Raw genomic sequence first — 12,489 nt, 5'->3', positions numbered from 1 at the left:
CCCTCGTATACATGACTACACCACCTGAGATCGAGGATACAACACGCACAGCAGTAGATGAGATTAAATTAACTAATGACACGAGTTTAATCTTAGATTTATTTCGATCGCTCACCCATTAGATTTCAGAGAGCCGTAAAGCCATCGGAACTGTCGGATTCAGGATCTCCTCACTACAACCAGATCTGATAACCGAAATTCAGCTCAAATCGTAAGGTTTCCACCATGAGAATAGAGGAAACGACGAGAGATCTCACCATATCTTGATAATGTCGAGCTTATCGAGCTTCCTCCGATTGATCTTCGCGTGCAGTGTAGCCGCCATCCTAGGACACCAACAATCGCCAATCGGATGGGTAAACCTAAAGAGTCTCTACGAAATTGAAGCATAAAGAGGGAGACGATACGAAGATGAAGAGGATTCGCCTCACCATATTTGGCCGAGAGGAGCTTTCCGAGTAAAACATGGTCGATCGATCTCCTCCTCCTCAAACTCCTCTGCTTTTTGGTGTGTGTTTGAGAGAGAGAGAGTTCTCGAAGAAGCTTCTCGAAGAAGATAGAGGAGGTGGCGGAGCGCTTGGATGGAATGGGTGCTCCTCTTCTCGGAGAAGAAATGTATAGTTGAGGAGAACGGGGAAATGGTCTAGTTGATGGGGGCGAGGGTAATACCGTAAATAAGTAGGTCGGGTTAGGGGTAAATTCGGTATTTGAGCTAACCGAAAAAAGGTTCGCAATTGGGACGCGGCGCACCGGAGCTACGAGCCACCGATGAGCAACTATTATTTGATTTGTAACATGTTGGTTTTTAAATTTATAATAATAATTTTATATATTACAATGTAAATATATATACAATAATCTGTTATGCGCCACTTTATGATCTCAAAACACGCGTACTTATCAAATTTAGTGTAAAAATTTAACCTTGAATTAAGGAGCCACCAAGTAAAAGTGATACGAACCCTATCGTGGTATTAGTGGGACAAAACACGCGCGCAGTTTCATCGGAGGAAAATGGAATACCATGAAAGCCATGTATATATTTTCATTTCATAATTTCAGAACAGTCGTACAGAAAAAGAACTAACAGCTAACCAGCAAAACAGATTTTACTAAACAACTAATAAAAGATTATGCGGTCGTGTATAGAGAGTGACACTATTATACGATATAACTCGATCTATATGACAACAAAAGACTACACAAGTAGCCATCCTTCAGAATTTGCTTGCTGTGCGTTGGTGCCTTCGTACTACGACTCTGCGACGGCCGCGGCCGCGCACGACGCCGTGTCCTCATCCTCCTTCACCTTCCCGCCGACCACGTTCACCGTCCGCAGGTAACACCCTTTGTCGTCGCGGTACTTGTACACCGACTTGGTGTCGCCATTCCCCCACATGGCCACTCCCTCTTCCATCAGCACCGCGCCCTCCGAATCCTGCCGGTCCGCCACCGCGCTGAAGCTCGTCCCCTTGTTCTCCGCCACGCTCCGCGTCTCCATCAGCGCGTGCGCCAGCTTCGTCTTGTGGAATCTCGACCCCCCGCCCCCGTTCGAGCTCATCGTAGCCATCGTCAGCGGCGTCTCCGTCTCCACCGCCACCCGGCCGATTACCTAGTTTTAAAGTTGCTCTCAAAATCAGCCTAGCTTTGAACCATTTTAAGTGCCGTGAGTTTAAACTTTTTTAGTTGGATTAAATAGTACCTGATCCTCCCTTTCGATCCTGATGTTGGTCCGGGCCTTGCTCTCCAACTCGACGCTGGTCATCTCCCCCTTCTCCTCGGCCTCTATGTGGCTCTTGAACTTGATCTTGTGCCGAACGCTCGTCGTGATGTTCCCCTTCGACGAGCTGACCCAGCCGGAGAACCGGATTATGACCTGCCCTTCGATCTCCGACTTCCCCTCCCGCTCCGTCCAGTCCGCTTGTCTGCTCAAACGGAACGGCGGCACCTTGTACCGCACGAGCGCCCCCTCCACCGTGTCGGACCATGCATCCACCCACACGTGCAGGTTTGCCGACACGAGCCAGAACGGCTGGCTGTCGCGCACCGCCAGCCCGAACACGTGCGGTGCTCCGTCGATCAGATGGCCGACGAACGGCGTGAGGTCGAGGTCGTAAGACGGGTGGTCGTACGCGCCGATGGCCGCCACAGGGGCCCAGAAGAAGGGGTTCACGGACCCTGGATATATGACAGGAAACGGAATTGCGGAGCCGACGTAGCGCCCGTCGACTGTGGCCACCACCTGGCGGAAGCCGCCGTTTGCCTTGGAAGATTCTAGGCGGTTGTCGCCGCCTTGTTGAGGCTGCAACCCCTCCGCCTCGGGCCCGTTGGTGCGGAGGGGGTTGGCGTACCAATACTCGTCGTCACCGTGGTGCGACACATAGACCTCCAGGACTGCACGGTAGGTGTTATTCGGCAGTCGCACCGTCGTGCCTTGCACTTCAGTCTCGTTCTCGAGGCGAAACCAGAAGCCTTTGCGGCCGTCGCCATTCGATATGGGGATGATCATGTCGGCCGGCTCGCGGTAGATTCCTTTTATTGTTGGATGCGCGGAGAGTGCTGGCCCGAGCTCGGCTCGTTTAGTTTCTCCGGCCGGTTTGAGCCCAATGCATCTGCCGCCGCTGCAGAGTGCACCGCGGTAGAAATGGAGGGAGACGTTGATGGAGTAGACGCCCGGGTACTTGGCATTGGAATTCTCGAGCATCATCGAGAGAACACACGGCTGGTCACCCTCGTAAGGGGATCGGCCGCGTAGGAGCGCAGTGTAGCGGGTGACGTCCTTGCGCACCCGCCAGAAGACGCCGGGGGCCATCGGGTATGGGGTCGTGGTGCGGAGGATCTCCGCACCGTCGAGCCACAGGGCGGCAATGCGGTCCTTCTGGAGGCCAGAGGCGGAGGCAGAGAGCTCAAGCACGACGCGGGACCACGGAGCGGGGCAGTCAGGGGGCGGGGTGTAGTTGGCGGCGACGGGCGGGGCGCCGACGGTGTCGGCAAAGTTGTATTGGAGGACTAGGAGGGAGCATTTTGGGTTGTGAGCGGGGAGGAGCGGCGGGAGGGTGGGGTCCATGTATTCGAGGGTGGCATTCTCTGCTGGGACAGACGGTGGCGGGGGGAACACCAACCTGCCGGGGACGGACGGCGTGATGAGCTGCCATGGCGACACGCCGCTGGCTCCGGAAAGCCGAACCAGCAGGAGAAGAAGGCAACAGGGGAACAGTAGATGGTGGTGGGTGAGAGACATCATGTGTTTGATGCTGGGTTCAAATGGGGGAACTGGTGTTTGCTATGGCTCAGCTGAGTTGATGAAAATGAGTGGTGTTGTGGGTTGTATATATACATGCATAAAGCAATGGGGGAATTGGTGTTGTTTTTGCTAATAAGTGACCAGCATGTAAAATGTGAACGGAGTAGGGATTATACTGCGGGTACATTTTTGAATTCTTTTTAACGAACGGATTACAAGATGGTAGAAGGAGACGTTGTTTGGACCCTTCGTGGTATCTGCTATTGTGATGGGACTCATGTTTTCAACTTAAATGGTAGGAGCCGAATCCTAGGAGATCGGCCTTCCGAGATTGATCTTTGAAACGAGTGCAGTAATTCTACAGTCCTATACCAAGAAAAAAAAAAAAATTTAAAGAGAAATATAGCAGGTTATTCGTTTTGTTTATTTTTTTAAAAAATAAATTTAGCCGAAAATATAAATAAATTAGGATTCGAATTTGAAACTTAAGTATCAACCATGAATTTTTTTGCCATTTGTATTAGGAACAGTCTATTATACGGAGAAAAATTTAAGCATGGGTAAAAGATACTTGTGCAGTGTATTTGAGTCATTCAATACAGATAATAGTTCAAACGCATCCCGATGGGGAAAAATTACTCCATCGTACAGGATAAAATATAAACCTTCTCTTAGCTACGGATTACTCGACGAAATGCCAATGAAGGTTCGCAACTGGTCGCCGGTGCTCTCGTGTATAGAAATACTCTGTTCTAAAAGAATACTACAAAGTGTCTGTACGAGAACAGAAGAAATTGATCAAACACATTTTAAGCATTCCCCCCATCCTCTATCTGCGTATAAATGTCCCACCTGTTACCATTCTTTTCATCTCACCAGACCCAAATATGCATCAGAAACTTCTCTTCTCCCTTCTCCTGTGTGCCACAATCTTTGTATACACCAATGCTGGGACATCTCTTCTTCTTAAAGATCCGATACCGGCGATCTCCTTAGAACACATTGACCCGACACTCCCTCCGGTGGTCCTAGCAGGCGAGACCCCTCGGTGCTCCGTGCTTGTCCTCCAACAAGACTTTGCCGACACCTTCGGCTCCCCGCCCGCGGCGTCCAACTATACCCTGCCGGCTGAGTGCCCCTTCCCCTGGACCCGCGTCATTCTCGAGCTCTCCGTTTTTGCCACTGATCTCCAACACGACCGGGTCGCTGCCATCTGGGTCGGCGGCGCCGAGGTCCTCCGCACTGCCACCCCACGCCCTATGGCGCCCGGTGCATTCTGGCGCGTCCAAAAGGACGTCACCCGCTACTCTGCGCTCTTCCACAGCCTCTCCAACGGAGGCAGCGGTGTCATATCCATGATGCTCGAGAATTCGAATGTAGCACTACCGGGCGTCTACTCCGCCAACGTCTCCCTCCACTTCTACCGTGGCTCAACGCACTCCGTTCAATCCCAACCCCTCTTGGCTTACACATCGCACCCAACGATCAAGGGCCTGTACCGTGAGCCCGCCGACCTCATCCTCCCAGTCTCAAACCCTGACGGTTACTACGAGTCTGGTTTCTGGTTCCGAATCGACAATGACTCCGCCCCTGGTTCCAAATCGATCACAATTCCCCCGAACACCTACCGGGCAGTCCTCGAGATCTTCGTCTCCTACCACGGCGACGACGAGCTGTGGTACACCAACCCCCTACGCTCCTCGTACCTCCAGCAATCTCCCGCCGTCTCTTTCTCGACGCCGCGAGCCAATGGCGCCTTCCGCCAGGTCTACGCGACCCTCGACGGCCGCTTCCTCGGCGGGCATGTGCCCTATGCGGTGATCTACCCAGGGGCCATCAACCCCTACTTCTGGTCCCCTGTCGCCGCCATCGGCGCCTTCGACATGCCCTCCTACGACCTCGACCTCACCCCATTCCTCGGCCTCATGCTCGACGGGGCACCCCACAATATTGGGCTCAGCGTGCGCGATGCTCAATCCTTCTGGCTTTTAACAGCCAACCTCCACCTATGGACCGATCCCTGGTCCGATCACGTCCACGCCGGGCTGCTCGAGTACTTTGCCCCAGCAATTAAGATGAACCGGAACGCTGAGTGGCGTGACCGCGACGGCCAATCGGAGATCGACGCCGAGGGATTGGTGCGATTCACGGGCTGGGTGAGCTCGTCCAAGGGGAACCTCACCACACAGGTGAGGCAAAAGATCAAGTTCAAGAGCCAGGTAGAGGTGCAAAACCGCGGGACTCTGACACAGATCGAGGTGCAAAACAAGGAGAGGATGATGGTGGCGATACAGCAGGGGCACCAGGTGCTGCGGCGCGTCCAGATGCTAGCAGAGGCACCGCTGCAGCTGCAGACGTCGGCAGCGGCGGCAGCAGGGGGCACTGCAGAGTTCCGGAAGGCGCGGCTCTACCACCAGCTGGTAGAGGCCATGAGCATCAGCGAGGGACAGGTCGTGAGATTCCCGATTACTCTAAAACCTTCCCTCATAGAGAACGATATTCAAATTATTTATATGCAACACAGGTGGTGGAGACGAGCACGCTCACGGATCGGCAGGACGCGGAGGGGACAGAGCTTGTCCGCGGCGGTGCAGGACACGGAGGTGGAGAAGAGATGGTAGTGTGGGGGAGCGGGAGCACGCGGTCGGCATACAGGTACAAGGACGGGAGTAGATGTTATCTTCGGACGATGAATGCAGCAGGCGGCGTAGTCGTGATGGACACGAAGACGGCGTCGTGCGCAGCAGTGGCCGAGGCTTGAGAGAGTGAAAGAGAGAGGAGGAGAGGGATTTGGATTGAGATTCTGAGAGTTGTTATAAGGTCACTTTTGATAGGCGCATAGACCACGCGATATGCTTTAGTATTGCTACAGGGTATATAAGGCTATTTGTTTTCAATAAGAGACTAGCGCGCAACGGCCAACAGGATAATGCACAAGCCGTTGCTTAGTGGAGGAACATAGTTCTTTTTCTGATTAATTATTGAATTATTGTTATGGTATTTGGCATTGCCATGATAATAAAATCAACAATATAAGCTATTCTATTTTTTGATGTTTCTACATTGCAGCATATCGTGCTATCGTAAGTAGCTTCTTCTACTCCCTTTTTCCCAAACTCAATTAGCATTTGCTGCACCTATAACAGCACAGCACTTTACTAAATCCTCTTTGAATATCTTTGGACATATTGTTGTGGGTCTCAAGATGGATGTTCAAACATAATATCGATCGGTAACTTAGCGGTTCGGAAAATAAAGTGAAAGAGGCAGGAAATGATCCTGGAAATTGCATGGTTTGTCCACCTACATTTTCTGGAAAAAATTTCCATTGCAGGGGAGGATTTGATTCAGAGTAGAGGGCAGTATACTTGGTGGAGTGGACCCGAACAATAAGTTGGTTATGAAAAAAGAAGAACTAGACCGAGACACGAGGAGACGTAACAAAAGTAAGGATCTTCTGGACACGAGACCGACGAAAAAAGCAATCTGCTCAATGAAAGTGCAAATTGCTTCAAGGGATCCATGTTCTACATATACAGATGATGATAGCATATCTATTGATCAAAAGGATAAAGAGAACAGGAACATGAGATCCATGTTCCAACCATCGAAGCCAATACCCAAATCTTATCAAATAAGATCCTAAAATATTGACCGATGCGATTGAATATAGAGAAAGAAATTAATCAACTGCATTTTATAGTTATGCAGAGAGGAAGCCTTGTAAGGAAATTACATCAAGTAAGCACTTTGGATGCAGAAAATTTGCCTTTTCGACATCTCTAAACTGCAAACAAAAGCCAAAAGAAAGCAAATTTTGGGAGGATTACCTAATACTTTTGCCTTTGTAAGATATCGATTATCTCCGAAAACTTAGGGCGCTTCGATGGAGAACTGTTCCAGCACTCGAGCATCAGTGATCTCAGAACTTGTGGGCAGTCTTTAGGAATTTCTGGCCTCAATCCGCAAGCGGCGATTCCAACTGCAGCTTGAACCGGGGAGTAAGAAGAATATGCCGCCTCCCCTGTTACCATCTCCCATAGCACCATCCCGAAGCTATATACATTGCTCATCCAAGTCTCTGACACACTCTCTGGATCGCCGGCAATAATCTGTATAAGAGGGAAAATTTGAATATATTCAATTAGCTACTATATCATTGACTTTCTGAAGATATAGCTAAAGAAAACCAGAAGATATCTCTTTCCTTATTTTTTATCAAAAATTCATATATAGAATAACAATAAGCATCCATTACAGAAAGGATTGAAATCATAGGAACTCAGTTTAATTGCATGATAGCAATTGTACCCAGCAAGTTTACTCAACACTTTCTTGGATGTAATTTCACCACAAAGTTTGTTTGATGCGAAAATACCTATGAACTATCTAATCTTACTGTATAAACTAAGTACTTTTGAAAATTTTGCAACAAGAGTAACATATTTCCTACCAACTTTCAACCAACGATTGCAACAGACAGCTCAAATCTCTAGTTCACACAATATCGTTCATGTCTAGAAAGACCTTGGACGTTTAATGGCCCACTGCTAAAATTGTGATCTTTTATGATCCTGAAGTTCGAAAGAATGTCATATTGTCAAATCACTATAGTAATATGGAAGATTCAATAGATCACCGAATCAACAAAGAAAAGCAACGGAAACAAACCAAGACCATCAACTAAACTAACCTCGGGAGCGAGCCACCGATACCCAGCCATCTCGTACTCTTTGACCTCCCCGGCATTGCAACAAGAAGTAACCACACCCGCATACCCAATGCAAGCATTCCCCTGCCTATCCAGCAGAATCCTCTGCGTGCTAAGATCCCTATAAGCCATCCCATGATCGTTCACAAACATAAGCCCTTCTGCAACATCCAATGCAATACCAACAACCTCTCTCATGGGTATTTTCTCATTCCTCTGTATAACATCATGAACAGATCCTCCCTCCATCATCTTTGTAACAATGCATAGCCCATGATTCTCCTCAAAAGAAATGCCGTAAAATTGAAGTATGTTCGCATGTCCACAGCTCATAAGCTGCAATAAATCATGCCTAATCTCAATATCATAAGCAGTTCCCCTTTCACATCCCCTCAGCTTCTTTACCCACACCTTCTTCCCTCTATAAACACCTTTGAAGGAACTGGGGCCGACCCTATCTATGAACTCGACCTCATCAGAACTAATCACCCACCTTGCAATCTCTTGCCCACTGGATTGAATACTCTGCCACTCATCAATCGATACAACCAGTGAAGATTCGGGAAGAGGGCTCAGAAGCTTCCCTTCTCGAAGGGACCCATCATCGAACATGTGGCGGTCATCTTCGTCGAGCCTCGAATCCCCTTCACAATGGTTCAAACTCTCATCTTGGCAACCACAAAGCCCGAACGGGAGCTTAACACCATTCGTCCTCGGCTTCTTCATGGCAGATTTTAAAGCAACTTCTATCTGAGACTTGAAGTGCATTTTGCTTATAGGCTGAATTAGTACAATTACGATTCCGAGAGTTAAACCATTCTTCTCGAAAATTTGAACCTTTTTACATGAAATCGAAGAGGATTGAAGGTCGGTTGAGATCGAAGGCCATGAAATCGGCGAGGTACAAGCGAATGTAACCTTAAATGCTAATCCCACATCATCGAACTCCTCGATGTGAATAGCCGGTTGGTCTTCGATCCACGATTGCTCGACCAATCGAGCGTGCAGGAGAACGGTGTTCATCTCGAATCCCACTAGTGCATAGCTGCATTCAGAGAACGATGTGATCGACCTCATCGTATAATCACATGACATGCTAAGATATTGGTATCTTTGATCCGAAAATGCTCTTACCTACTGGGAAGGGAATCGAAGTGGCGGCGTAGGGTGGAGGCGAGCTTCTCCGAGCGCGGCGGCGTAGGTGGTGAGGAGGAGGAGGGGTCGAGGGTGAGGGAGCTCACGAGGGTGGCAATGGCGCCGGCGAAGTTTCGGCGGAGGCGCCGCCACCTCTTGGGGGGAGGAGCGGCGCCGCCCCCGCCGAGGTCCGCCGGAGACGGGTAAGGAGAGGAGGCCGCAGCGGCGGCTGCAGAGGAGGAGGGGGGGGAGGGGTTCATGAGCACCAGGAGCTCCGCCGAGTCCTCGTCAGCGCTGGACCGAGCGGACCAGCACTCGAGCGCCGCTGCCATTGTCGGGATGTGGAAGCTCCAACAATGGCGGATGCGTTGGGGAGGGTTTGAGTAGTGGAAGGGGAGAGAGAGAGGAGTCAGTGGTGGTGGCGACTCGCGAAGGTGGTGATGGTGTGTGTGAGTTATAAATGTGAACGCGTTTTGGCAGAGAAGGGGGGATTGTGGCCTGTGGTGCGGTGCGCAAAACTGTTGGTTGGACTCGGTTTACCACGTCATCCGTAGATTCAGACTGGTTTTGATAGGTGTCCCTGCCTTAAGAGGAAGTTTATTGTGTGTAGTAGGTACACTATATCACCTGCTAATTAATGGCACTTTTTTTAAAAAAAAAGGTATAATATATTTTTTTTCTAATAATCATAATAGAATGGATGGATACAGAGGAGCAATTGATTGGTTAGAAATACCATATTATCTACGATCGTTACATTTAAATTTTTTTTCTTTTTTAGGACTTGATTGATTCTTTATATTAAAGTAAGAGTGAAAATCAAGTATTTTAAGTCTCAAAAATAAAACTTCTAATTAGTTTATAAACACAGAGCAATCAATGATATATTTAATAGTCTTTTTTGAAACACTATTATTATATCAACTAGTAATATAATTTATAAGATCGGACCAAATAAACTATAATTGTCGAAAAAAATTTGTCATTTAAAATAAATATTTTAAGTTTTTACTAATTTACTAATACGGCGACATGTGATATAATCAATTCATACAGAGGGATCTTAAATTGCATAGTATAGCCAATCTAACTCTCTCAAATTTTTATATTACTCGACCTTTGTTGAGATTTAAGAAGCATCTCCAATACACCGGTCTTATAGACCGTTTCCAGGTAACAAATTATGGTTCAGCGAAAGGGGAGCGGATGAGCCGGTAGTTATTGCGGTCAACAGCTTAAAAAGTAGAAGACGACTATTATTTATAGGGTTAATTTTTTACATATTTTTATAAATATAATGAATAATAAATATATTTTTATAAAAATTAATTTTTATATATTATTTTTGTAAATTTTTGATATTTTTAAATATATTTCTGCGTTAGAAAATTTTAATTAAATATAGATTAAATATTTAATTATAATTAATCTTTAATTTTTTTATACTTTTTATATTATATTATTATAATTTTTGAAAAAATATATTTATAATTATAAAATTGAACTAATTATAAAAAATCAGAATAACATATTTAAAAATGTATAAAGATTAAATGTCACGCTGTGAAGGTGACATGTGGGGCCTACGTGTTGTGGGGCCCACAAATCAGCCTTTCAGTGGGGACACACAAAACCGCGCTGTACTCGCAGGGATCTTTAATGGCATCACAAGAAAGGAAAGCTCCACTTTGATTTTTTTTTCCTTTTTGCCCTTTTTGGATAAAAATGCCATAAGACCCCTAAACTATGGTTAATTCTAAACAAGCCTTGCTTATCTTTTTTACATAAAAATGATTTCATCTTTAATCTTGTATTTTACTACTGTATCAAATAAGTGATTTTTTTTCTTTTTCTTTTTCTTTATTTTTTTTAACCTTTCATTTATTGAGGAGACACATAGGTCCATAGCTTTTGCACTTGTCTTTATTTTTCGCAGCACAAAGATGGAAACAAAGGATGCGTGTTGGGAAATTGAGGCTGTGGAATAATTCCTTTTCCTTATTCCTTTATTACTAATTTGTACCCTCTTGTTTTGTCTTTTTCTTTTCATATACTTTATAATTAGCCCAATGATGATCATCAGCGAAGCTTAATCTTATTAGAATGGAATAAATGAATAGCAAGTTTAGACTGATCTGATAATCAGATAGCGATCGATTGTTTTCGGATAANGGCACCGTTGAACATGATCTAGACCATTTAAATTATCTAGAAATCAAATTTCATGATTTTTTGGCATCACTAACTGAACGATCAAAGGGTCACAAAATCTATAATTTTAATGGCCGATATGGTGCGTTTGCTCATTTAACGGTATAGAAGAGTTCAAATCAACTAAATTTTTGCTTGAAAATTCTTTAAACTATTTAAAATAAGATTTAGACTCTAGATCTCAAATATAAAAATTGTATCATCACTTTTTGAAGGATATTCATTTCCAGCCATTTATTTTTCTGTTCACTTGATGGACAAGAGAACAATATCGAAAATGTGTGAAATTTAATTTTCAGATAGTTTAAATAGTTTAGATCATGTTTAACGGTGCCGATCATCAATTTGGAAGCTCTATCATCGAAAACAAATCGGTAGTAAACCGAGCCGTTTATTACCGATAGTATTCTAGCAAAATTATATATATATAGTATGGTTACTATACTATTATGAGTATAGAGCCCTTCGTACTCATAAGTTATTTTCGATGTTAGGGTTTTCGAATCGACGATTCACACCATTAAACATAATCTAGAGCATTTGAAACTTTTAGAAAATAAATTTCATAATTTTTCGAAATCATTATAAAGTTAATCAAGCGGGTATAAAATGAACAGTCAAAATCGAACAACATCCTAAAAATGGATGATCGGATCTTTCAATTTAAGATCAGAGTAATTGATCTTTATTTAGATAGTGAATAGAATTTTTTATCAAAAATTCAACATATTCCGATTCTTTTACACCATTAAACTAGCAAATATTTCATACCGGCCGTTAAAAATTGTCAATTTTATGAGCTTTTGATCGTAGGGTAAATGATATCGAAAATTTATAAAATTTAATTTCTAGAAGTTTTAAATGCTCTAGATAATATTTAACGGTATGGATCGTCGATTCGATAACTCTATCATCGAAAGTAATTTATAAGTACGAAGTAGATGGTACACATAAGAATATAGCCGGACTATATATATATATATATATATATATATAGAGAGAGAGAGAGAGAGAGAGAGAGTGGGCTGGTATGCTTCTGGAAGCACGGAGCCCTCCGTGCTTCCAAGTTGTTTTCGATGTTCGGACTTTCGAATCGACGATCGTCTCCGTTAGAGTTGATCTAGAGTATTTGAAGTACCTAGAAAATAAATTTTGTAATTTTTCGATATCATTTTCCTAGTGATCGAAG

At 45.2% G+C, this 12,489-nt stretch overlaps 3 protein-coding genes and 1 long non-coding RNA gene across 5 annotated transcripts; 1 reads left to right on the top strand and 3 right to left on the bottom strand.

Moving 5' to 3' along the window:
• Positions 1-112: 112 nt before the first annotated feature.
• Positions 113-628, bottom strand: LOC109705642. Of its 2 annotated transcripts, none has more exons than XR_002214813.1 (3): positions 432-628; positions 258-326; positions 113-185 (listed from the first exon to the last, which is right to left on the bottom strand). It is a non-coding gene; the product is annotated as an uncharacterized LOC109705642 (long non-coding RNA). The 2 variants fall into 2 exon arrangements; XR_002214812.1 differs by having other exon boundaries at positions 113-173.
• A 468-nt stretch (positions 629-1,096) lies between these two features.
• On the bottom strand, positions 1,097-3,545 carry LOC109705630 (peptide-N4-(N-acetyl-beta-glucosaminyl)asparagine amidase A-like). Its single transcript, XM_020226379.1, has 2 exons — positions 1,703-3,545; positions 1,097-1,612 (listed from the first exon to the last, which is right to left on the bottom strand). Exons 1-2 carry the CDS (start codon positions 3,242-3,244, stop codon positions 1,253-1,255), a joined length of 1,902 nt encoding a protein of 633 aa, XP_020081968.1. The 5' UTR covers positions 3,245-3,545; the 3' UTR covers positions 1,097-1,252.
• Positions 3,546-4,131: 586 nt separating this feature from the next.
• LOC109705635 (peptide-N4-(N-acetyl-beta-glucosaminyl)asparagine amidase A-like) lies at positions 4,132-6,267 on the top strand. The gene is made up of 2 exons (XM_020226385.1): positions 4,132-5,694; positions 5,769-6,267. The coding sequence occupies exons 1-2, from the start codon at positions 4,132-4,134 to the stop codon at positions 6,003-6,005; spliced, it is 1,800 nt and encodes a 599-aa protein (XP_020081974.1). The 3' UTR covers positions 6,006-6,267.
• Positions 6,268-6,778: 511 nt separating this feature from the next.
• LOC109705627 (serine/threonine-protein kinase HT1-like) lies at positions 6,779-9,544 on the bottom strand. The gene is made up of 3 exons (XM_020226376.1): positions 9,090-9,544; positions 7,938-9,000; positions 6,779-7,356 (listed from the first exon to the last, which is right to left on the bottom strand). The coding sequence occupies exons 1-3, from the start codon at positions 9,419-9,421 to the stop codon at positions 7,075-7,077; spliced, it is 1,677 nt and encodes a 558-aa protein (XP_020081965.1). The 5' UTR covers positions 9,422-9,544; the 3' UTR covers positions 6,779-7,074.
• Positions 9,545-12,489: the final 2,945 nt, after the last annotated feature.

The sequence above is a fragment of the Ananas comosus genome, unplaced genomic scaffold (genome assembly GCF_001540865.1).
Source record: "Ananas comosus cultivar F153 unplaced genomic scaffold, ASM154086v1, whole genome shotgun sequence".
NCBI classification, from domain to species: Eukaryota; Viridiplantae; Streptophyta; class Magnoliopsida; order Poales; family Bromeliaceae; genus Ananas; species Ananas comosus.
The sequence above is the reverse complement of the archived record's forward strand: the minus strand, read 5'-3'. Positions and strand labels throughout refer to the sequence as shown.